Raw genomic sequence first — 27,096 nt, forward strand, 5'->3', positions numbered from 1 at the left:
TACATGTACGTCAGGACCATCATAAAAACTGTATTAGAACTACATAACTAATCAAAAATATTTAATATCTGATTCACTTCCCATTTCAAATTTACTCCTTAAAAAAATTTAAAATGTGACCAGTTGCTTTAACAAGCTAAACATGATTTAACCCTTTCACTGCCAATGACATGTGCCACAATTCATGGCATTGAAAGGTTAAAACAAGCTTAAGGCTGTAATAGCAGCCATGACTTTGTTTTCAAATTTAGCTCTGGGCTGCTGGCTTTATTGTTGAAGTTATAAAAAAGGTGGCTGTAAAGTGCAATACCCTCTCCCCCTGCGACCCCCCCACCATTCTGTGGTTCCCGGTCCCTGCTGCTACTCCTAGTAGCCCAGGACCATAACTGTCCGGATGGCTGGTGGGGAAGCTCGGGGGAGAGATCATATACCCTATCTCTTCACTCTGCTCTGAGTAAGGAATAATTCTTGTGCCATCATTTATGCTCAACTCTAAGCTGATGAGTTATAGAGATTTTGATACAGCAGTGAAAGGGCTAAAAGAACACCACTGCCACTGATCAGAATCACAGGTAGAGGCACTTCTAGAATGTTCAACTCTTATCAGTCTGTACATTTTCTCTAGATCCACTTTTACATATTAACTGCAATGTTGCAATATATAGAAGCCAGTGAGTCAATTTACCTGACGAAGGTAGAGCTTGAGGACATTGCTTATGTCGTGAGCATAAAGATCTGACAATTCCACCAAGTCTTTGCCATTTTCAAATGCTTGACACAGCTTCTCGACTCTGGACTTTGCTCCATTAACACGGTAGATTCCCTGGAAAACATGACACTTTACAAAGTTATTCTTTGACTTAGGGATCATTGCTAGGTAGATGAGTAAAGTTGGGAAATAAAGAGTACAGTTTACCTAAACACAACAACTCAGACAATATTGTGCTTTTGAATCTCTTCCATTTCCCCAATTTAGTTCAAGTCAGCGTGATCCAAGACACTTAGACTGTCGCCAGCTTATGTACTGGGCCTATCCCTATCAGACATGCTCATGACAACATCATGCTCACACATGAAGACTAGTGAACTCTTTCTCTGCTTTACTTGGGACAGAGGTGGGACTGTTCAAGAGTTTGCAAACCCTAACAATGAATTTCTCTTATTCGGTTCCTTGCAGTAAGATGCAATACAGTATATTACATTTTTGTTTCTGGGGTTAGATACAATTTAACAGCTGCACATCGTTGCAGATTGCAGGAAACCAATCTGTAATTTCTGAAGGTTGATCAGTGTTACAATCTGAGCAGCCACATGACAAACACTGCTACATCCATTGTCATAATCTTGACTGAGAAATAAACACAAAAATGAACACCCAGCATAAAAAACGACCATTTCCTTCTACCCCAAAACTATCATAAAAAGTGGTCTGCTCCAAAAGTGATGCCTCCCCCCTTGTAAAACAAAAAAACAAAAAAAGCAAGAAACTAAGAACCTGGCCACATATACAGGTAAATAATCTTATGTCTTCTAATGAGTAAATATTTTCAAAGTTCGGAAATATGCACAGGTCTGTACAAAGGGAAATAAAGTCCAACATAAATAAGCCCAAGGCATTTTCTAATTAAGCAGGTTTTAAAATAGTGCCAGTATACAAAGCAGAATGGCTGGAATTGTAAAAATGTGGCCACACACCTGGGAGCTAAGCACAAGAACAAAAGACTAGGCCCAGGAAAGATGGGAATAATGCCCTAAGCAGGCTACCTGCAGTACTTTGGCAAACTATATGCAGGCAGCTTACACAGGCTACTGATGTTGTTGACTTTTAAGAAGTGGACTTTAAATGTCTGATGTCCCAATTATTTCAGCTCTGCTTAAAGCCAGCAAAGTTTTTCTTAAATATAAACTTTCTTTCATTCACTGAACAAATACAAAATGCCATCTCTGGATATTTAACATTTATTTGGCCTTAATTAATAAAAGTGGCACATGGCAACCAATCACATTTCTTATCTGTTTACTCTGAATACAGCAACTGAACACTAACTAGATGCTGTGTGATTGGCTGAACAACATTTTGGCTGCCTTATGAAATAAGCTCCGATATATTAAACTTTATAATACATTATTCTTTTAAATCTTTATGAATCAGTTTTGTTGTTTACAGTCTTGTTAATTTTTTTTCTTTGGAGAGACACAGAAATCACCAAGGTGTCCAAAGAGCACAGTCTGTATTTAGGAGAGACTTTATTAGGTCTCTAAATGAAAATAGCACTTCCTGCAAAGGAAGAAGTAATCTACACACCTCTTTGGCCGCCCGTGTCTCCTGCCTTCCCTCTGTGCCACCACTGCAGCCTCTTTCAGTTTCTCCAGCATTCAAACACTTCAGATAGTGTTCTCGCTGCACGTTGTGGTTTCCTTCCTCTGACCGCTATGTCACTGCCGAGTCCTAAATAGACTGTCTTCACAAAGATGGACTGAGCTCCATAGAAACATTGACTATAAAATGCTGATGCTTTGACTTATCTCCACTGCAAGTGCCTCTATACCTACTTTGGATTCAATGCTGAGTCCTGTAGTGGTTTCAGATGGGAGCCATGGCACAGGACATTGGCATCTGAAACTCCCAGAATGATTGAATTAGGAAGAGGCTTACGAAGAGTCTATCACTCAAAAAGGAGTGATATTGAACCCTATTTTTTAGGCAATTCAGCAGCATAAGATGCTTCTTCTCGTCTGGCATTTCTACCATTTTTGTCTGGTCCCAACATCACTGCGCCCACTTTCCTGTCATGGGGTGTCTCCTTGCGCAAGCAGGGTTCTATGGAGACACCCATCCGTGAGTGCTCCCATGGACAGACTACAGCCCTTACATAAAGACTCCGCCTTTCTCATTACACCCTCAGTTCGACAGGTAGACACGCCATTGCGCCTTCTTTAGGGCAAGTGATTGACAGCAGCTCTCAAGTGTGTTTTCCACTTCAGCTGACAAAATGTAGGGGCACGCATGCACAGTGAATGACGGGAGATGTAGCTCCAAGTGTTGAATAGTGCTATTAGTGTGCGCTCCCCGAACAGAACTTAGGCATTCTGCGCACAGGAAACAGTATCCTGTGTTTACGGAGGGATAAAAAACTGGCTTTAATACTATTTCAAAAGACATGGGCCACCAGAAAGGCAAGTATAATACTTCTAATGCAGGAAGCTGTTTTTTTTTCCAGAGGCAGAATCTCTATGAAAGGGACTACGATCTGACAAAACTGAGTATGTTCCACTTTTTATTAATGCTACCTTATTTTGTTATGCTAGATGTGGACTCCGGATGTTGTTTTTGAAGAAATGTAAAAACCTATGGAAGAAGCTCCTACTGGAAATCGCACCAAACATAAGGCAAGAAGAAATATCCTTATGCTAGACACAAAGATGGCAATTTTCTGCCAATATTTAAAATGACAAATAGCTAAAAGACTAAATGGATACATTCAACTCACTGCCAACAGTTTCTATTGACACTGTAAAAAGGGTGTTGAAGGTAGGTTGTCTTGATCTATTCAGAAGTTTTTGCAATTAAAAGAGGATTTCATTTGGCCAGCAAAACCCTTTCAAAGTACAAGAACATCCATTCTCCACCTACCCCCTCATCTTTCCCAAGGCCAAGACCCATGATACAAGTGGAAAGAGGTACAGTAGACTATAGATGGCGATACCATGGTATACGTTTTGAGTGCTACCTATAGGCTTACGGCAGCACTATTTTTCAAGTAATCGTCCAGCACATAAATGTAATCATGTATTTGAGACACTAGGGTAAGACATTCTTACTGGCCCTACTGTATGTAAACCCTAACTTCTCTTACTTTGTCCCTTTTGGTCTGGTAAATATACCAATGGAAGCAATGTGTTAGATCTGTTCAATAAGTGAAAAATAAACAAAAACATTTAGGGCTGTACTGTGTACCTCTGCCCACTTCCAGTGTTAACTCAAAGAGCCCTCCTAGCTTTTAATCTTGGACTACACAACGATTATGGCAGTGTAGCTTAGCAAAACACTGTGCAGGGCTGACACCACTCAAAAATGCTGTGATTTGTCAGCCTACAACAGGACCTAATAGCTGTGTGCTGGCACATTTATAGGTATTTTTCTGTACTTTGAGAGGCTTTAAATGGATGATACATGGGCAAACATGAATATATTGCAGAGAAGTATTGCATTTTTTTTTGCCTTAACATATACTTCAATCTTAAAAGTCCACACTTTCTAGTCTCAAAGGGATGTCCTTTGTGAAACACAGACTGTTTTGTCTAAACATGATCAGGTTTGGGGTGGGGATTTTGGAGGATTAGAGACAAGACCTAAAACAAACATGTAAGAGAACCATGGCTGCCACCCTCTTGTCATCCTGGTTCTCTGGCTTCAATTCTTTGACTCACTGACTCTGTAAGTATGCAGATAAAGACATCTGACTTTTCCATGACCTTCCTGATCTGCATACTTGTTATGGGCCAGTGGCTCAGAATGTATTGAATCCACTGTCACAACAACAAGGTAACTAGCATTTCCAAAGGAGGTCAGCAAAGGCAGCCCCTGTATTTATCGTAGGATACATTTAAGTCAAATTTCTCCATTTCTGATGTTGAGAGGCAAAAGCACAAATATACCACAATTACTGCCTATTCTTGCAAAATACACATCTCAACTGAATGTGTTTATTGTTATAATAATGTTGAATAGTGGTGTGTACACAAACTGGAATATATGCCAATAAGTGCCTACCTTTATAGAGAGAGCGCGACTCTCTATTTCGGAGGTGCACTTCTTGATAATAAAAGGAATGCCATCAGGGGTGTTCTTAGCAGCTTGAGTGAATTCCACTCCAAACAAATGAAGTCTTCCATGAAGCTTTTTGTGTCCGCACTGAATAGCCAATGTTTCCAGGCACTTCTTATGGCAAGCAAGAGAACACTACAATAAAGAAACACACTAAATAGACTGTTGTTCTTCTATGCAATGGGCTAATAATAACAATTGTGTAATCATTGACTTAAAGTTGTACTGAAAATAAGTCTTGGGTGGGACGGGAAGTGCCGCAAACACAAAAAAAAAACCTCCAGAAGAGAAGCAATGTGCCGTAGCCTTGTATTTACTGCTAAAACTAGAATTACTGGACTCTTACCTCCTCACACTCAGCGCCGTGAAACACCACTAAGCTATCGCATTCTCTGCATTTAGACGGGGCTCGAAGTTTTCTCAGTTTGTGTGTCTGGGATGCCTTGGACATAACAGTGTTCCTGAAAGGTCCAGGAGAATTCGCAATCTCAGAGACAAGGTCATTTAAACCTGGAAATATATAGATTTTAAATCTGGTTAATGTTTTTACAAAATAGCTGCATGACAGAACCACATTATGATACATGCATACATATATATATAAAAAAACCACAATATAATATCTATCTATCTATATCTATACATATCTAATATATATATATATATATATATATCTATCTATCTATCTATCTATCTATCTCTAGATAGATAGATATATATATATAAATGGAACCCTTTTTGTAGAGGAAACCTAAACACTTTTATGTTTGCATTTTGTTTCCCCTGTTATTCGTAATCCACCTGTATTTACAAGGTTACATACATGTAGGTTTGTACCAGAAAAAAAAAAAAAAAGCCTCAGCTCTCACAATTTACTGCAGGCCTTTAATGCTTTATATAAACAGTACGGGTAGATTAATGGTTCAGGCTCTGGAATGGACTAGATGCTCTTCTATTATTAGCAAATTAGGTAAAAGAATTAGTTGTATGTATGTATGCACTTACTGATTTAATCAGCACTTCATTTTAAATCAATGTTATTCTTTTTGATGAGACCAAAGCATGAGCTTTTACAATCAACTGATAAGATAACTTATAGCAAATGAACATTCGTCTCAACAGTCTGTGCACATAATATACAAAGCCATCTTTGCAAATTATGCATCCACTTTATAATACGGCAGCCAACGACATATGCAGGATTAGCCCAGAAAAAGCACAATGTAATGGCATTAGGGCATTTGTATAGATCTGGCTCTGGCCTAAGCAGCTGTGATGTGCTAAGGAGAAGGAGAGCAAGACACATACAGAAACATTAAGTAAAATGTGTGGACATATGCCTGGCACAATCACAGAGTTGACTGATATTGTAACACATTTAAATCTCAACAAAAGAATAACCTGTAGTAAAACCACAGCTCACAACATGAAGAACTAGGTGACGTTTTTAGGAATGTAAAACATACTGGTGATATTTTAATAAAAACTGGAAGGAAAGAATGTTTGTGGCGCTCATAGGAACAACATTTTAGCTGACACGACCTACAGTATATTTTAGAAACTGCTAGTTTGTTAAATATTCGTTATCAGGGTATCAGCAGTTGATTGATTATTATAAGGAAGGAAAATTACCATTGTCTGAAGGCGATGGAGGTTCCCTTTCATCCAGATCATCAGCTGATGACATTGTACCAGTAGACGGAGTCCTGGGAAGACGCCTTTTAAAGTCACCTGTAACAAAATGTTATAATTAACACACAATAGTAATTTGTTTGCCTTTACATCTATGAATCTTTTAGATTGTGGGCCCTCCTTATCTCTTGTCTTGAATTGTATTGCGAATGTAATGTCTTGCTTATATTGTAGCGTTGCGCAAACTGTTGGCGCTATATAAATCCTGCATAATAATAATAATGAATGAATTACCCTTACCTGGACTAGCTGATGGGGAATCCATAGAACGTGACTCACTACTGCCACCTGCACTCTCAGAATCACTGCACATGCCCCCACTCTGGTTGCTAACAGACCACGTCCTGAACGGTGGGCCTCTTAATGCTTTAAGACAGGAAACCAGCAGAAAGGTTATAAACTAACTAAACATGGTAAACAAACACGTTTTAATAGGTCAGGATTCATAGTGGCATACTTTGAATATCAGTACTGCTGCTTGACCTTTTTTGTCCAATCTTCTGGGAGCGACTATAAGGAGGACTGCCAAGATCTTCAGGAGATTGATTAGGGTATTCAGCAGATCCTTGAGATAGATTCCCATGAGAGGTGTGTGCACTGTTCTCTTTTTCCTTTGGCATAAGAGGCCTAAGAGTGAAAACCAAAACACACACATTTGCCCATGTTATCGGAAGTTATGTATTATTACTAAAAATGGCCAGACTGTAACAGACTAGCACAAAATGAGGCCACACAATCAGATTTTGTACTCTCAAGCTAATACAAGGCATTTAAAACATTGGTTGCTATTGGTAAACATACAATTTGGTGTTCCCCTAGGCAAAAGATTGGTTATTTGCTTTCAGGAAGTGTTAGTGACTGATATTTGCTTACTTTATTAATGCATGAACCATTTTGATAGACGTTAAATGACATGTTGACAATAGAAGAAATTACATATGCTAACTGGCTGACTTACCGGCCAATTTGTGCATTTGGAGCTTCACAGGATCCAACTTCAATACCACAATCATCCCTGGGCAGGTTCTTCACAAACTCTGAAAACTGCTGCCCTGGTTCATAACACTTGGCATTCTCGCAAAGGGATTGGCAGTTGACAGGCAACGATACCACCTGGGCATGCTGCATCTGGAACAGGTTTACTGTAGCCTGCTTACAGATGATTTTTAGATAATTAGAAGTTATCCACTGAATGAACATATACGTCTTTAAAGTTAAAGCACCCATAAATAATAAAAACAAGAATTAACCACAAAATTAGGTAAACACGGTTATGTCTACTTTCTGTTAATTATCGGTCCTTTAGGAGTACAATGTTTGCCAGACTGCAACACCACCCTGCTTCTTTGTGTTGTGGACATAACTAGCCACTGTACATAATGTCATTTTATCTCACATTACATCAGTTTTCTATGCAGATCTGTTCACATGATGATACTTTTGGCACCAAATATGTTCGGTTTTCAGAAAATAATATTAAGAGATAAGATAAGGTTTATATTTGATTAGTTATACCACAGGTTCAAGTTAATGGTAAGAGATACTTTTAAAGGGTAAAAGTTAGGGCCTGGCTTATTCTGACTTGTGGAAGTTCACCAAATGCCATTCCAATGTCCGATAGGTTTGCTTCAGTGGCAGTACAGTCACTGCCACAAATCCAAGCAGAGGTAAATAGGGAGTCGGATGTAGGCAGACATGTGTCAGTTTAGATCCAATTACCTCCAATCTAAACTGAGCAGTACGGGTCTGCTAATTTTTTTTACAACTCTTGAAGTATCAGAATACTACCCATCTTGTGGGTACAACTAATACAGGCAGGCTAGGTCAAAATATTTTCAGATCTATCTGTAAGAAAGGCAAGAGAAGGTAGACCTGGGAAGAGTAAATATTTTTGTCTACTCTTTTTTTGCTGTCTATGACCCAACCGGGAAGTTCTCACTTCCTGTCCCCATTAAAACATGACAAGCCATGAGGGAAGCCATTGTCATTTGGACAGGAAGACAAAGACAGCAGTTTTAAACAGGTTCCAACCCTTCACCATTTTATGGTTTCTGCACTGTAGAGATTTCCCATTACTTCTTGCCCTGAGAGTAAGTGAGTAATTTCACTAATAAGGGTCACGGGATGCACAAAAAAAAACAAAACACCTAACGGGACATCTATTTAAAAGTGCTCGTGTTGAACTTTAAATTTACTAAGCAGCATCCTTGCTAAAAACTTAACATCCACTTCCATCCATTACCATGACTGCGTTTTGATCTTTGGTACACTTCAAACTCTTACTTCTTTTGTTGCTCCATGTTTTGAAATGAGTACCAGAGCTGCATTAACCACTGCCTAAGATGCTGTCGCAGTCGGATTTTTAGACCCGCACATACATACTAGGGCAAATTTAGACAGAAGCCAATTAACCTACCAACATGTCATAGGACTATGTAAGGAAATCAAAGTATCCAGGGGTGCAAACTATATGGTAGCTACCAGTGCTTCAGCACGACCAACCTTAGCTCCAGCTCAGTCTTCAGAGACAGGTTCAAATCCAGAGCTCTGCCATGGCACTGGACCTTGAAAGCCTTCCATAGCTAAATAAGAGTACACAAAGATCTGGAAAGTGCCTCAATGCAGAGCCCATTGTTTGAAGGTCACATTCAAGGCTATCCACAAAAGTCCAGCCCAGGAGGTTCTGAGTTCACCTCCAAAGCTATTGCTAAGGAAAACCAATCCGGATAGCTACTATGCACAGAACAGCTCAAACAGCAGTGAAGCGAGGAATCTTAATTTAACTGAGAGAAAAAAAAATCTGATTGAGATCTAATTGAAGACGTCTAGCAAAAAAACAGACTGAAGAAAAGACAACCTCCTAACACACTAGCAAAAAAGAAAAAAAATGGGTAGATGGGAGGGGGGGGGGTCATACAGGGGTTGGCTTACAAAGTGTTTGCCAGTGTCCCAATCTCCTGAAGGTGGCAGTATAGCTTGACTGTTCCTGCATTCCTGTGTTCCTCAGTGGACAAACATACATTATAGCTCTAAACCAGCTTGTGTCTATCACTATGAAATAGTTAATAAAGCCTCATAAGACCCACCAGGCTGGCCCCCTAGCCCCATGGACATCAAGAGGGGATCACCGTACTTCTGGCCAGAAGTACCAGACTTTGAAAGACTAAGATTTTAAGGGAAAGGCACTCACGGATTAACAGATTGTCAACCAAGCAATAATAGACTCATTCAGCGAAATAATTAACTTATTACAAGAGGGAACACTGGTTCAACAGTCACAGCTCAGAAGCACACAGGCTATATTTGTTGTACAAGTCCTTCAGCACGGAAGGAGAGCACAGGACAATGCAGTAAGATACAGAAGTGAAAGGGGGTTTATGTCCTTGGAATAGTTTCAAAAGGAAACGGCTACTTTTTATCCTGATTCAGGACTATGGGGGATCATCTTTATTCCAAAACATGTGTGTGTCTTCCCAGCAAGGCAGATTAAACAAACTGCATCGGATTGGTACTCTGTTTTCAAAGAAACTTTATTGCAGTCAGCTATAAGACAGTTGAAGACTTATAGTTACTAACAGGGAATGTTTTGGCATAGGGCCACTTCGGATACATCCCCAGGAGAAGCTTAATGTATCTCTCCATCTAACTCCTTCACTGCTGAATGGTCTGGCTTCACTACAAAGCCACAGAAGTTGTCATCCCACTCACAAAAAACCCTTTCGCCTTCTGTGGCATCAATTCAAATTATGTTGCAAAACCTAATGATGAAATATTAGGAGTGGGTATCATTAGCTGACAGATACTGACAAATCTTTACTCCTTTACTTGGATATGTTTTTATGAAAGGGTAAAAAGTTGCGTGAAAAGCAAAATAACCGGAAAAGAGCACTTGACACTCCGCCATTGACCAAGTATCATGTCTCCACCAAATCTGTCAGATTTAGAATGAATGTTTTAACTAGTAAACATGTGCCCCCTCGTTAAACACTGCAGATGCCAAATTTTCTCACGTCTCAATGACTGGACTCTGATTGGTGGCTAAGGGCACAAAAACGGTTTCTATCAGAATGCAATAAGCCAGACCTACTGAGTCATAAACTCCTGAAAGGAGAACCAAGAGGCGAGTGAAAATCACTCAATGAAACTGTCAGAGGTCGGCTCAATAGATCAGGAAGTGAGCGAACACATACCGTCGCTCGCTCACTTCTCAATCTATCCTTGCAGAGAGCAGTGACGGTCAGCTCTCTGCAGGGATTCCACCCCCCCCTCCCCCGATCCTCCAGCGCTGACTTGTGGAACGGACGGGGGAGGGGCGGGTACAGCTGCCTCTAGATAGGCAGAGCCAGCTGTCAATAACGCAGCTGGGTGGAGCCAGACAGCAATGTCGGTAACGTCCCGGCTGCGGCATCTCAATATACCACGAGCTGTAGCTGAGCTTTGGGTATACTGAGCTTTGGGTGACGGGAGGACGCTAGCTTGTGTCCTCCCATTATCCTTAGGAGAACCTGACCCCATAGTTCTCCTTTAAGCTGGAACTAGCAAAAGAGATTTTTTCATGTGGAGTACACGCACACTAGGTAATGTTTAGATAGAACATTCACAAGTATTTATTAACTCTCTCAGATATCACAGCACCACCCCCCTGCCCCGACAATGCTTTCAACCTGCTCTTCTTTTCAGAAGGATGGAGCCATTTTATATAGGAACACATTTGTCATCAGCATGTACTTCCTGGACAGGCAGGCTGACTCAGAGAGAACACCTGTAAATCCTGAGCTTCTTGGCTGTGTTCACAAATGTCTGAAAAAGATGGCACCATGAGACTTGCTACAAAGTTGTAGTCTGCTCACTGGGGGAGAGGAGACTTGAGGAAATGCTTTCTCCTTCAGCAGTAATCAACATAATTTCAGCCAAGGTAAAGTCACTGACTGGGGCTCAAGGACAGTCTTTTTTTATGACAAACAGTACAGATTTTTTGAGGAAAATTAAAGCAGAATTCCAGGCAGAATTTTTACTAACCCTTGCAGTGGGGCTACCCCCGCACTGCAAGGGTTAACTGCTGTTTTTTGTCTAGGTTAAAAAAAAAAAAAGTTATACTTACCGAATCCACTCAGCCAGCTAGCTCTTAGACCAGTCCCTGAAGCCCCTCTGCCCCTCCACTGCGGCGGAAACCTTGAATCATCACATTCTATACATAGTGAATAGGCATGTGGACGCGAAGGAACATAACAATACTGCAGCGCAGGAGGCGAGAGGCTTCAGAGACCGAAGAAGCAGGCAGCCGGCCTGGCGGTTCAGGTCAGTATAACGTTTTTTTTTCAGCACCTTGCCAAAAACGAGCACTTAAAGTGATTGACTACAATCTCAAAACAAATAAGTAAACTAAACCTGGGATTACAGTCCATCAAGGGTGTGAGCTTGGAGCAGTGGTTACATTACAACACACACAGGGACAATGGGAAACAAAAGTAGCCACTCTCCAGAAGGAAGGACAGTGTCGGCTTGAATTTAGAGATAATTGGAGATCTACAGCTGAGTGATACACAAATAAGATACATTGTTAGCAGTTAAATCTTAAAAATGCATTAAAGCACCTTAACTATGGAGTTTAGTGTCACTTGCAGTGTGGGGGGGAGCCCCACTGCAAGGGTTAAGAACACTTTTGCCTGGCGTTCTTCTTTAAGAGGTTTCCATGTATTGTAAATTTACTGAGAGGTCCAGTTTAGAACTTGCTAAATTTTCTTATAGCAATCCTTGCAGACAGGGCCGCATTTCCCACAATACCAACCTAGGCCCGACCTCGGGGCAGCAGGACTGTGGAATTCCTATCTCCCGACACATGCAGTCCGGGCGCCGTGCGGGTAGTTTTCTACATTTAGCCCTCCTTTAGGCAAGCAGGGCTAAAAATGTACAGCGGGGAAGCCGCTGCTTGTTTTGCACAGGTGATCTCAGCGAGGTTGCCGAGATCACTTGTATGCAGCCTGCATACAGGGGGGCGTATTGAGGAACTTGGCATTGGGGCAGCAAAGAGTTTAAATCCGGCCTTGCTTGCAGATTCACATAGTTAAAATGAATTGCTCTGTTAATCTATATCAGCACTGTTAGAAGTAAAACTGGTTTATGTTTAATAGTCACAAATATAATGGTGAAACGTACCGCTTTTAGAGTGAGGTCACACTGATAAACAAGCTCTCGGATCTGTGTTAAGATTTCACTCTTAACAGTTTCCATTTCGCTCCTTTTTAGTTCCACATCTGCCACACAGGTTTTGTAATTTTCTTTGGCTTCTTCTGCCTGCCAAGCATGAATTAAAACAAGGAAGCCTCTTTAAAATATATCCAAAAAAAGGCACACTCCAGACATGCAAGTTCATACTGGGTACATTGCCATTGCCAAAATTCATAATTTTGGCAATGGCTAAATATACCAGACCCTACTGCTGGGCAACATCCTCTAGTAATCATCAACCCAGTGCTCTGTGGATACTTAATCTTAAGGTTGTGTATCTTGAAGGCAGGGATTCCCAACTCCACCCATAAAAGTCTATAAAATGAATAACACAAACAGCACCGTGTACAACTCAGAGGAAAGAAAATAAATAAAAATCAGCTTTCTTCGTTTTGACACTGCTAATCTGATGTTGGTGTGGGACAATTTCTCACTACCCAAACTCATTTAAAATACTAGAATTTGGAAGCATATATTTTATTTGATGGACACCAATACTACATGCTATAAAATTGATGGAGATGGCACTGTCATCTCCTTTAGATGGTGCTGTCCACAGTGCAGAGAATAGCAAATTTAATGTTCTGCTAATATTAAGCCAATTGGTTCAATGCACATTTATTGTTAGAGGGCCCAGGGATGCTTAATGTAGGAAGGCTACTGTATCACTAGTGTTTAATACTGGATAATTTACACTTAAACTAAACAATTCTCTATAACAAACTCTCCAGTGCTCCAATTATGTACATGCTTAACATGATTATATGTGCATTTAACAAATTTTAGCCATGTTATTTACCAGGAAATCCTCCCCCCTGTAAACATTCAGAAGCCCTGGATGCCACCATCTTGGATGTGATGTCAGCAGCCCCAACAGACTCAGAGCTGTCACTAAAGTATTCCCCTTTGCTCCTACCCAGCAGCTATATAAAAGGTTATGTAGGGAGGTGAGAGGTGGAGGGGCTGGGCCAGAACACAGAGATTAGACACTCCCTGAAGAGAAGGCTGTGACGCAAGGAGGGAGGGGTAGTGCTAAGGAGTCGACTCTCCTGGAGTAGTCACATTTTCTAGCAAGCCGACAGTGAAAAAAAAAGACATTTCAGGCTGTTGCTATAAGTTTCTGCCTGTAGCTCCTTGCCTTTTTAAATAACCCAACTATGTTCTTTAAAAAAATTACACAGCTCAAATCTACCTTTAATAATGCTTCTTCCTCCAGACGTCTTTTTTTCTCCAACTGTTTGCTGCCATCCCTTAGGAGACCTCCAGATAAACTGAGCTGCTCCTCCTCAGCACGTATTGTGCTTGATTTTGCTCTTTCATGCTCATCTCGTCGTTGAATTTTCAGTAACTTTGCCTTCCTTAAAGCAATTTCCAGTTCTTGCTGCATGGCACAGAAATTCCAGGTTTAGAAGAAACATTTTTCAGTACTTATGCATAATAACATCAATAGCCCTCTCTGGCCTTAATCAGAGAACACCATGGTCACAGATGCACTGGGAAAGCGAGTTTGAAAAGGAAAGGGTGCCGTGTGTACCTGAAAAACTGTGGTAAACCAAGCAAGTACACAAGTCTCTGTCACTCCCTAAAAATTCAAGCAAACCTTTGGGAAGCCAGAGCATGTTGCTCTGCAAAGAGAGACAGTATGGCGGTGGCTTTGACAAGTTAGAGCAACTGTTTTAAGGATCTGGACATGGTGAACACATTGCATTATGTTGTATCCAACCCTAGATGCGCAATAAAGCTGGCTGCAACTTGTTTGAAATAGCTGTGTGGAAATTCACTACCTGTGTGTAAAAACCCCACTGAGTCTGAATTACTCTATGACTGCTGCATTTTTAATATACCGTACATACAAACATATAGAAAAACAAGAACCTAAGCACACAATAAGCAATACACACCAATAGCCTAATACTGTATTTGTACAAAGAACATTAAAGCAGTTTTACTAAAGAAAACAGAAATCAAGCAAGGGCTATACTTTGTATGCAGTTTTCTTTAAAATAATGAAAAACACACAAACTTAATAAAAAACACAGGGATGTTAGGAGGAAACCGAGATATTCAACACAAGTGTACTGAAGAAAAAGGAAACACAATCTAATATTAATGTAAAACTATGTGCACCAACCATTTTCTTCTGTTCCCGCTGCCAAAGTTCTTTCATTTCCTTCCTTTGTCTGTCGAGCTCCGATCTTCGAGCTTGAAGAGGCTGCAGCCAAAGTAAGACTGTTATGCTGTTTGCATGTTAAATCAATGTTTGCTTGAAAACAAGACCTACAAAGCTCACACATTGAAAAAAAGGTACTTTACACTTTGATAACAGCAAATAATGACTAACAGACTGCAGTTGTGTATATGCAGCTGCTCATTATAAAATAAAATATAAAATATTTTACAATACAATGCATAAAAGAATACAAATATTTAAAAAAATGTAAAAGTTTTCAACCGCCTACAAAAACTGAAGATAACCAATATACAGTTCTTAAAGTGAACCTGCAGGGATGGAATTATGAAGGAAACCAACTGATTTTTTTTGAAAGGTGCAGACTCTGAAGCTGCCATCCTTTTCCTGGATTCACTACCTAGCGAGTCAGTGACCTTGAACAGGCATGCAGCCAATAAATTCTGAGGAGTCCTGTGTCCTGCATGATGGTTTCAGGTCAGTAACTCTATTAGTAAAGGCAGGATCAGCATGATAGTTTTGTTACCTGCATCACTGAAACCAAATTAGCATTGGCAGCTCACACATTTTTATCCTCAGATCCCCTTTAATGTGGAAAGAACCTTTTTCCTGTGCACAGATGACTTGTTGCCCAGTAATTCCATTGAAGGGTGCCGCAAACCATGGCAAATATAAGCCATTTAACCGAAAATGGCTGCCAACATAGAATAGGCTACCCCAAGTGCATGCTAGAAGCCAGTAGGTGTATAGAGACCACAATCACTTCTAATGGCCTTGTCACACTAGAGATAGATACTGTTTCTAGCAGTTATTTGCCAGCATCATAATTGCTTTGAGACCATTTACCTGCTCTTATGTTGTCTCTCCCACAATGGTAAAACCAATGTGGTGTCATTCTATCACTGCTCCATTTCTATTACTGAAGGAGTGATAATGTATCAGCAGGTGAGTAGTCTTTTAAGTGATTCTGTTGCAAGCAAGTTGCTGCCAGCAGCAAAAGGATAGCCAACATCACATAGTTCTAAGGGACCGGTGTTAAACCAGAATTTATGCCTCTCTAGCCTTGGTCTGGCATTTATACTTGAAAACACTGAAGCCTGCTCAAATGAACACTAGCCCAATGTGGTCAACAATTAACAGTTGTAAAACAAATGATACAAATCTGTTGAAATATAAACATATTAGTATCTGAAGCAACTGAAAGTGAAGAAATGTCTGGCCTCACCTGAATAAATTTGTTACTCTGGAGGGCAGTGATTGTTTGCAGACACAGCTGGCTAGCTTCAATGTCGTTTTGAAAAGCTGCTGTGAAAATTGGTTGGAAAGGCATAAACTCCTGAAAAGAATACAGGTTTCAGTTATTTTTATAAATGCAGAAAGGAAAAAGCCTATTACAGAAAACATATAGGTGAACGCGAAAAAGTGTAATCAACAAAAACCTGTAATTATCCACGGCCACCATCAAAGTTCAATTAAAAGGAAACATGAAGGTTGCCATTGCAGAGTTCAATCTCTGAATATGCTAGTTGCTGAGCTGTCATATTGATCTTTTTGCTTTAATACTTTGTTTCTGCCCCAGAACAAGTCGGTCAGCACAGCAGTCAGGAAACTAGTATGTTCAGATGGCTAAAGGTGGCCATACACTGTACAACCATCGCAAGACCTTAGTCTTGCGATGGTTGTAAAGTGATTAAAAAAAACGTACGATCTGCCCATCTTGGACAGGCAGATCGTACTCTTGATCATCGCAAGCACCGCCCCCCTGAGGGGCGGGTTTACGATGACCGCAATGCTGAACGGGCAGTGTGCGCGTGCGCACACCGGCCCGTTCGGCATTTGTCTCCCGAGCACCGTTCAAACCATCCGAAAATCATACGCTTTTCGGCTGGTTTTCTAGCATGCTCTTTAGACAAAAGACGTGCGACCGTACAGTAGAAACGGTCGCATGTCTTCGTTCACACTGCTCGATTCTCGTACGATCGCGGGATTTCCTGCGATTCTCGTACGAGAATCGAGCAGTGTATGGGCACCTTAAGTCAGGTCAGCCTACAGATTTTTCTTTAACACATTTACTTCAAGACAGATCAGTGACTTCCACATAAAAAAGCAAAAAGTTAATAACATTGAGGTTTGCTTTCAGAAAAAAATGTTTAAATATATACGGTGTGTTCATTACTGCTCAGTTCACACAATGACGCATACACGCACATTAATCTCGTTGTTAAATGCATTAACTGTAAGACTGATCCCTGAACATTTGCCGACTTCACCAAGAATGCTCATGTTCTATTTTTGACATAGATAGCACCTGGGAAAGTGGTGAGCTCTATCGTACTATGATTAAAAGTTGAGAAAGGCTGGTCTATATTGTAAATGTTGATGAACCCTTGAAATAACTTTCCAGCCCCAGGAAACTTATGCTATTACTTTACCTATAGCTCACGGTACATTAGCATGATGGTGGGAAAAGTGCTTCTTACATTTGTGGTCACTGGGAAGAATCCCCACTGATGGCTAAAAAGATCAGATCAGTGGTTACTTATCAGAGAGGAAGAAATCGCTCATTGCTCAAGGAACCCCAAGCAACTTCTGAAGGAACCCCAAGCAACTTCTGAAGGAACCCCAAGCAACTTCTGAAGGAACCCCTAGCAACTTCTGAAGGAACCCCTAGCAACTTCTGAAGGAACCCCTAGCAACTTCTGAAGGAACCCCTCGCAAACTCTGAACGAACCCCTACAAACTTCTACTTCTGAAGGAACCCCTAGCAACTTCTGAAGGAACCCCTAGCAACTTCTGAAGGAACCCCTAGCAACTTCTGAAGGAACCCCTAGCAACTTCTGAAGGAACCCCTAGCAACTTCTGAAGGAACCCCTAGCAACTTCTGAAGGAACCCCTAGCAACTTCTGAAGGAACCCCTAGCAACTTCTGAAGGAACCCCTAGGGTTCCACAGAATTGTGGCTCAGAAAGGCTGGTATAGACCAATGAATCTAATCACCGACACCGAGTAGTTACATTTTTTCAAATTATGTTTAGCTGCACTTCAATGGATAGGAAGCATCAAGAGCCAAACACCTTAGGTATATATTGGAAAGGATTGTATATTTTTGGGCAAAAATAGTCAAAACTCAATCCTCAATATTCAGGACACAAAAATGCAGCTTGGGGTGTGTTGAAGTATACATTTCTTGTAAAAATGAACCACTCGGCAAATAAAAACCGAAATGTTACCAGTGGTCAACTTTAAGTATTTTATTATCTTTGTCTTATCTATAGGTATTTACAGCATTACCTGTGGTGTTATTATAGACTTTGCGGTTTCAGCCATTTTTGCAAGGTTTTTAGAAGCTTCAGCTTCTGAAATAGGGGAGAAAACAGGCTTTAATGTTCTGTGCTCAGGAAAATAACACAACATTACTGAATAACATTCACTGAAATATCTAGTAATTTGGAAATCACATTACTGACAGTCTAAAGCACAGACATGGCAACAGAATTAATTCCAAAGCTCATTAGACACTGAGAGAAGGCACTCACCCACGTTAAGCCTTTTCTCTACCCAGGCCAGGATATCCTTGGCGTATTTTGACCATGCTTTTGCATATGCCAGCGCAGATTCCACCCCGCTGTCAATCCGCATGAGCATGTTGTCCACTTCTTCAGCACGTAAAGTCCCTGAAAACAACATGCAAAGGAAAACAGGATTTTTATTGGGAGCCCCACGATGGCTCGCAGGCAGCGGTGGCCAACAGAGAATGCTCAAGTAACTCTGATCTTGGATAGTTCTATAATGCCACTTGACACTAAATAGGATTGACAAGGATTTTAGAAGGAAAGGGTCAGAGTTGCAAGCAACATAGATGAGCCTGTCCCCTGCCATATGACTACTAGAATACTTGCATGTGCATACATCAAAGAAAAGGGTTTCCAAGAACAGAACTGTTGAATCCAAATACGTATTTTATATTAGCCTAGCTAAGGATTCCATAAGCAGACTTGCTTTATTATTTACCATTCAAGATAGAACTCGCTTTCACAGTATACAGAAAATTTTGTTTTTTTTTCCACAAATGGATTCGTGATGCTAAATATAAAAAATGCAATAACATAGGCAGAAGAATTTTCCTTCAAATAATAATACATGTTTAGGACATCTCCACAGAGGCTCCAAGCAAACCCTAGCAGCCTCAGATGTTATAACAAAAAGTGTAGGAGATCTAAACTAAGCGTCACACATGTTTGTATATTGTCTGAGGACACTTTATCTGGCATGCAGTCTGCATGACCAACCAACAGACCTTCTTCCGCACAAGTGACTCTTCTACCCCACTGTGCAACATGTGTCCACAAGCCAAGTCAAGAAGGTCGTGATGGGGACGGACGGACGGACACATTGATTTCAGCTTATCCAGCAGATTTCTTGTCACCTTTTCTTCTCAGAGACAGATCTTTTGATCCATGGCTGCACTAAACTCTGTAAGTAGTCCCTGTGTGCAGTCACAGAAGGGACTGCTTTACCTCAGTTTGCCTCTAGGGGTTCCACTAAGGGATGTAAGATTTTACATTATAATTTTTTTTACCTCAAAAACTTTAAGTGAAAATAAAAAACTGAACTTTTAAAACACACCTTTGCACAGAGTTGCTTTATCAAACGCAATTTTGCATTTATAAACTTTTGCTTGTTTGTTGCGGTCATATGCATCCTGTACAGGATCCTACCAGTTCACACCTTTGATGTCTTGATAAAGAAATGTGCTGTCACAGAGCTTTTGGCATACAATTTTATATAAAAGAAGATATCCCTTTAGATGTGCAAGCTACCATGACTAGTTAACTATACTGCAGAGATCAGCAGAGAGCATGCGTATCTAAATAATGCTTTCATTTATGTACTACAAGGAGAACCTTTCCATGTTTGCTTCTTCTCGTCTATCCTCAAGCAAATTTCCATTATATGTATTTCTGACTCTTCAAGGATGGCACATGCCATATAAAAAAAAAAAATGATGATTTTAGGACTGCTGGCATTCAGTCAGCCGGGTATCTAAAGTAAAAGTTTATTTTCAAAACAAAGGTCCACTTATTTATTAACGTAGCAATTTGTGGGATGTGCCTGTATTAATAATACTCCACAAATTACAAAGAGCTAGATATGTTATTAGAATAAACAAGGCCATCATTATATAAACAGAAAGGACATCACAACATAATTGCAAACCTACACCACACAAAAGCAGCCTACACTAAATGTGGGTTATGAGGGACTTAAAGTGAACCCAAACTGACCACAAAAGAGTTTCTAAGGTAAAGGTGACTATACATCTTACGATTGTCGTACGATTTTCGCATGCAATCGACTTTTCGGCCAATAATCGTATGTGTGCATTGCAGTGTCCGACCGACAGTACTGTACAATCGTACGACTTTTGACGGTCAAGCATGTTTGAAAACTTTGCTATATCGTACGATTGTTGTAAGGTTGCTGGCGTTTCCGTCCGGCAAAAGTCGTACGATCTACACTGCGCTTGCGCTAACGAAAATACGGCAAATCAAGTACCGCATTTTGTCCAGGTGCTTTTCGTTAATTACGGCTAAATTAATCTTGCGATCATCGGGGCAGGATGGGGCTGCCGTATGAAAATCGTACGACTATTCGATCATCGGACAAAAAGTTTAATCCGATAATCGTAAGGTGTATGGGCACCTTTACAGTGCTGAAAATTAAAAGAAACAAGTAACTGTGTCAATCTTTAGACCAATCCCTATGTTCCATGGACCTCCCTGTAGCCTAGGCCAGGTAGTACACAAGGCCCTGATCTCTCTTCAAGCTGAGCTCCCTAGAAGTCCTATCACATGCAGCACCAAGCCCCACTCCTGCAATTAAGCTGTCAAATCTCAGAGCCTCAGGAGGGCAGGAGAGATTCTGACAATTGATTAGACAACTGAAAAGCTGGGGTAAGGCTTAATAGCAAAAGGGGGTTTACCCTTGGCTTGGAGAGAGGTGAAGGCCCCAAGGTTAGTCTTGGCCTTGGATCTGCACATCTAACAAGAAATTGTTTTAAGAACAGTAAAACTTGACAGGCAGCACAATAGGTCTGAGCATCAGCACTACTGTTATCTTTTTTTAACATCAGGCCAGGCTTACTTTAAACTTCACCAATTGTCTGTTTCAGTAAATACATTATGTTACAGTTTAGCTTGGCAGAACACATGACATTTTTGTTCAAGTCTTCACCTTGTATGTCATCTCTCTCATGAATCGATCCAGCCGAGTCCTCCACAGAGAGATTTTCAAATGACTAAAAAGTAAACACATTATATTAGAAATCATCACCTGTAGGCGGTCTAGATAAATTATGTGTGTTGCATTGCTAGTGGGATACTACATGCAATCTTAAAATAATCAAAGATCATAAATTAATCTGTTGCAGCAATCAGTCCCATGATTTACCCTTACTTTTTGTAAACTGGTTCCCAGAGCTAGCAATTTATAAGCTAACAAAATATATTTTCAGCAGCGTTTCCCAGAGTGCTACTGCTCCGTTTCAGGGAGAAGAAATTGAGCTACAGTGAACGGGCTGACAAAAGCCTAGGCGCCAGGATGCAATTTCTAGTCGCACTGGTGACCTGGGCATTTGTCAGCCCATTGACTGTAGCTCGGTTTTCTTCTCCCACCGCCGGAATAACTCTGCAATTCTTTTCCTCGCTGCAGACTCACAGACTGTCAGCGGTCTCTCCTCAGACTGCAATCGGCTGCAACGTTCTGTGTCAGAGTTATTGCGGCGGTGGGAGAAAAAAAATATGGAGGTACAGCTCCTTTGTGTCGCCAACGCCTCACATGCTCGCTGCCATTGGTTATTGCTGCCAGCTATGTTTACATTCAGCTGCCTCAGAAGGCAGTCATTCACCAGCTAAAGCTATTGAAGTGGAAAGGTGACTCTAGGGGTCTAACAGACCCCTAATGTCACCTTAAAGAGAACATGTAATCTCCAATGAGTAAAAATAAGTTTTAAAAAAACAATTAAATTAAAAATACCAACAAAAAAAAAGAAAATGAAAGTCCCCCATCCACCGTGAAATGCACTCGCGAAAAAAAACTTGGTTAGCTGGCTCCTGGATTCAAAGAAAATTTGTCAAGCCCTGGTGTATGTATAGGTTTACAACAGAACTGAAGATTGCGCTCCAGCGAAACAAATGGATATAACACATAGTCAAGTAGGCAATGTGGACCATTACTTACCTAAATCAATACAAAAATACAGCTAGGTTATTTTTTTCTAATAGACAACTATAGACAGGCATGCAAGAGGGACTTTTTGCCATTTTCTTTTGTATACGACACTGAAGTTAAACCACACAATGCAATGGGAATTACAATTTAAACACTTACTTTGTTGAACTAACAATATTAATGGATACTTTCACAATCTGCCATGTGATTTCCTGTAGTTATTAGAACATAGTGCAGTTCCCTTTTCAGTGTGATGTCCCCAACTTAGTCTAGTGGGTTAAATAATTACTACTGGGACATTCCATTTTGTGTAGCTCAGCAGGAAGTCAACTTACTTTCTAAGCAATGCAAAGAAGGCATTAAAAAAAAAAAAAAAGAAGACTTTCCCACTGAAATCTCAGGAAATAACACTATACAGAGTGCAGAAAAATCCACACTTTAAAAAGACTGCATTATTCCTGCAAATTCCTCAACGGAATTCTGATAAAATAGGAAGTGTATGCATAGCACTTTTTTCAATTTTGGCTAGAGTAGGAAAACGGTCAGTTTATAATTTGTTGTCTGCATTCTATTGGGAGACTTTCTGGAGACTCAACAGGAAGAGGAAATCTCTACAAAGTAAGGGGAATTTTCATCTTAGATAGTTGTCACCAAAATAGGTATCCCCATTGGGAGATTTTTCCTCACCTGTTGTACTGGTGCCAATGCGAAAATATTGGATTTACCTGTCTGAGTCATTAACAATGGTCACCAGGACAAAGATGGTCTCCCCAGCAGGTACAGACAGCAATATTAAAAAAAACAAAAACCATAATTCATACCCATGTGTAGGTATCACAGAGACTACTCTGTAAAGGAACACAGAAAATACGCTCACTGACTGGGGTAACTATGCAGTTTTATTGGCTTTTACTTTAGGTAGTAAATGAGTTAAAAATAAATAGCTTACCCGACTTCTACGAGATCCATGAAGCCCCAATGATGAGCCATTGTCTACATCTCCCATAAGGAAATCTGAAACTCTGCAGAGGAAGTGCGAAGGAGAAATATGACTAAGCAGACACCATAAAGCAAAGAAAACACCAGACAAGCAAGGGCAACTAATGACCAATGATCTGATGTTATTTCCCTTGCAGAATCAGCAGCCTATTCTAGATTGATGCCATGGCAGACACAGGAGCACACTTCATTCGACGGACCACATGAAGGAACAAGGAAGCTAGGAATTTAGAAATATATAATAGCCATAAGGGTAACTACACAAAATGTGAAACAAAGATTACGCTGCTATGGAAAAAATACCTATTTATGTATTTATACATGCTGACTGTTTCAGGACACCTTTCCCACTTAAAATTTCTCAGAACGGGTATTACTGTCGCTATTGTTCATCAATCAGGCAGCACATAGAAATGAGGTAACTGGTGGATGACTTTCCCATAAATAAAGATTTAACATATTTCAGTTGTCTTGATTTTTTGATAGTGATACTTACACACTACCGAAGGTGAATGCTAAAGTGTCAACAGATGCAAAGATTTCGCCAAAATGTTCCCTCCTGTTCTCCTCATTAATGTTTTTGAAATTCACGGCTACAAAGAGATACCAAAGACAAAATCAACCAGAAAGTCAGATGAAAGCTAAAAGCAGTGTACGCATATAATTCCCTTGTTTACCCCGCCCCTGATCAGCACACAAATAAACATTTTCAAATCACAATTTTCTTTAAGAAATACATATTTTGAGACCCAGTACTGGGTTTGCCCGCTGCTCTTTGCTCAGAGTTTAGTGGGAAGGGCTAGCAGGCTGATGTAAACGTCATAGCATTCTGCCTCAGATCCATTTTAAAAGAATTATATGAAAGAACACATACACTGGATTGGGGCTGCAACTAATGATTATTTTCACAATCGATTGGTTTGCTGATTTTTTCCGATTAATTGGATAAAAATAAATACCATCCTTAAATTTAAAGTAAAAAAGACACAAATGCAATTTTACATTGAATAAAGTAATGACTTTGCTATTGATGCTCAGCTGATTAGTGTTAGTGCCTGTTCACACGACGTCCGTTTTGTGTGCTGACCTGATCCGTACGCTCCTGCACTCAAAATGCAGCCCAATGTATCCCTATGTGTTTTATGGGCTACAGTTCTCACGTGCGCAGTCCGTTCAGGTTACGACAGAAAAATACTGTATGTCACATTTTGTACGGTCAGGAAAAGTTTTTTTTTTTTACTGGAACGCATCAAAAACGCGGCCAAAACGCACTGCATCAGTGGCACCGCGTCTGCAGATCCGGACCTGAAACTCAGGCCCTTAAAAGATTCATTGTATTCAGGTGAAAATTCAACAACAAATTAAAGAACTAAAGAGGCACATGCCCAGTATAAAAGGGGAGTTCACCAACACTATAAAGCTACTGTGTGGCAGGAAATACGCTCTGCATAACATATCGGTGAACTGACATGCAGCAATACAGATCGTATCAGCTCCAAAACAAATTTAAACTGTTTCCTGTTACACAGGATTCCTATTAGTTTTTCATGAAAGTTCCAGAGTTCTGAGTGGAGGATTAGGTTGGCCATATGTGGCCAGATGATGTCTCACTCTAAAAGTCCAATAACCTGCCCAGATGAGCATTGGGCCATGTTGGGGTACTCCTAGAAGATAAGGAGTAGGTCTAAAAGGTCATATGTACTAGCTATTCCTTATGGAGATTTCACAACTAGTGGGTAAAATGGCAAATACTTTGTAGCCTTTTAAAATAAATTCTATGTTGAGCTTTCAACTTTAGTTATGAGCCCACCACACTCCACTCACAGCAACTGTAACTTCTGCATAATCAAGACTGGCCCATTTTAAATAGCGAACATAAATATGTACAGTAGACTAATACTACAGCTTGCCCTATATAAATACAGCATAATCTGTAGCAGGATGGGAAACAGAGCCTGGAGCAGAAAATTCATAAATGTGGAAACAGCTACGTATAACACATTTTCAATATAAAACAGAAAGAAAGCACACACGCGTTGTGGTTAAAAAAAAAAAAGTATAAAAGGCCTACTCTAAATCATCTGAGCTCAGATCAACACAATTGTAGTGAGATCAGGCATATGGTGCTTGCACACAATATACCCATACATCAAATGTACTCTTAAGAGTAAAATTAAATGTAATTGCTCCTCTGTCAGTAGTGCACAGCAATATGATACATTACCTTGGCAACGCGAGTTAATAGCCTGTTAATCAAGTTAGAGAAGAAAAATAAAGGCTTTGTATCAATTGAAGAAGGGCCTTTCAATGTGGCTTTTAATCCTATAAAAATTACTCATGCCGTGTTACAATAGGTTGTTAGCCTTCCCACCATACTCTGTAAAGATTCCTCTTTAAAGTGGCAGGGGACTCACCATTGTGTCAATGGCTACAGGTCATATAAAGTGTCCTTATGAAGGCTACAAATAAAACAGTGGACATCCCCACCCACACAGGAGGACAGCAATTCAAGTCCTACTGGACTAGACCACTTTTGCTGGAACCCCGGGAACAAATGAGGGTGGATATTCATCAATGGAAAGGGTTACTTAATCCAAAGTGCAGACATCTTTTAGTGCCCCCTGTAGGACTAAACGCTAGGCATTTGTGCAAGAGCAAAGAAGGACGTGTTGGAGCTTGCCCACTTCTACCTGCAGCCCACACATTCATACTCCCTCATCATCATGACTGGCTGGCCAATAGGAGTGTGCGTGTGGGCTCTGGATAGCTGTGCTTTATACCAGCTACTAACTTTATTTTGTCTTTTTACGCCACAGTGACTTTAAATATACATAAACATGGTGAATTGAATATGAATGTAATAAAAGGTCAACTCTAGACCTTTTTTTGTTGTTGCTTTGGACAGACTGGGGTAGGGTTAGAACCACTGCCCAGTATTTCCTGCAAAGAAAGTAAGGAGAAATCTTTCGACTGGGGACACAGACCGCTTTCTGTCTTTCCAATGGAGACCAAGACAACAATAAAAATCTGGCAGATGTTCTAATCCTTCTATAGTTTATACAAAAGATCAAAAGATCCCATTTGTGTAAAATCAGCATAAACAATTCATTAAAATTGCTGTTAAACTGGTACTTGCCTATCATTTCAATGAAGTAGCCCCCCACAGGTCCAAAAGGGTCAGTCCTGGCTGTCAAATGACAGCTGGAAAACATAGTGAATGACAAATGACACTTCTGGTATCACCCATCCACTGTGTTCAGACATGGGATGTGCATCCTAAGATATCTATGATCTGGTCTTTCAAGACTGCACCACCCAAGTTACCCACATTAGCTTAATCTGCCCAGTATAGCCTTATAGCTCAGCGGTTGCAAGGCCTGAGGGGGTTATAGTTTGCATTGCTGCTACAAACTACATAAATGCTTCACTCTGAAAAATGTTTCCATATACCAGGGGTCAGCAACCCACGGCTCCGGAGCCGCATGTGGCTCTTTAATCCCTCTGCTGTAGTGCACACCGTCTGGCTGGGATGCTCTGGCTGTGAGGCTTGGCAGGTGAGTCCGAATGAGGAGCATGGGGGGCTGTGGTGTTACGGGTGTAACTGCACACTTTGTGTCGTTATTTCATTTAATTAGAAAAGTGGATTATAATGGGCAACATTACACTGTAATGTTGCCTATTATAATCTATTTATCTGATTAAATGATTAGACAGGGCCGCTGTTCTATCAAAGTTTGTGACTATGTTGGAAAGTGTGAGCGGTGATGTGGTCACACATTTCAATGTAACCCCACCCAGTTTTTTGGCGGTGAAATGTGTGACCACCAATAGGTCAAGCATTCCAACACTTTCTCAGCTGTTCCAGGGCAGATCGGCCTCGCAAATCGTATGTGCAAGAGACCTGATCTGCCTTGGAACAGCTGTTCGGTCCT

At 40.5% G+C, this 27,096-nt stretch overlaps 1 protein-coding gene across 2 annotated transcripts in view; it reads right to left on the reverse strand.

The window, feature by feature from the left end:
- The window catches only part of ARHGAP29 (Rho GTPase activating protein 29), a 127,582-nt gene that overhangs the window by 9,978 nt on the left and 90,508 nt on the right, over nt 1-27,096 (reverse strand). For both annotated transcript variants that reach the window (XM_018559219.1, XM_018559221.1), the window contains 16 exons: nt 23,661-23,757; nt 23,115-23,187; nt 21,170-21,233; nt 18,472-18,609; nt 18,227-18,291; nt 16,162-16,272; nt 14,880-14,960; nt 13,941-14,129; nt 12,677-12,814; nt 7,479-7,669; nt 6,978-7,147; nt 6,761-6,886; nt 6,461-6,559; nt 5,175-5,338; nt 4,775-4,963; nt 686-823 (listed from right to left, as the gene is read on the reverse strand). In XM_018559219.1, the coding sequence (XP_018414721.1) occupies nt 686-823; nt 4,775-4,963; nt 5,175-5,338; nt 6,461-6,559; nt 6,761-6,886; nt 6,978-7,147; nt 7,479-7,669; nt 12,677-12,814; nt 13,941-14,129; nt 14,880-14,960; nt 16,162-16,272; nt 18,227-18,291; nt 18,472-18,609; nt 21,170-21,233; nt 23,115-23,187; nt 23,661-23,757 (2,033 nt within the window). The remainder of the gene's footprint in view (nt 1-685; nt 824-4,774; nt 4,964-5,174; nt 5,339-6,460; nt 6,560-6,760; nt 6,887-6,977; nt 7,148-7,478; nt 7,670-12,676; nt 12,815-13,940; nt 14,130-14,879; nt 14,961-16,161; nt 16,273-18,226; nt 18,292-18,471; nt 18,610-21,169; nt 21,234-23,114; nt 23,188-23,660; nt 23,758-27,096) is intronic.

This window comes from Nanorana parkeri, unplaced genomic scaffold, assembly GCF_000935625.1.
Source record: "Nanorana parkeri isolate BGI_ZX_2015 unplaced genomic scaffold, ASM93562v1 scaffold382, whole genome shotgun sequence".
Lineage (NCBI taxonomy): Eukaryota > Metazoa > Chordata > Amphibia > Anura > Dicroglossidae > Nanorana > Nanorana parkeri.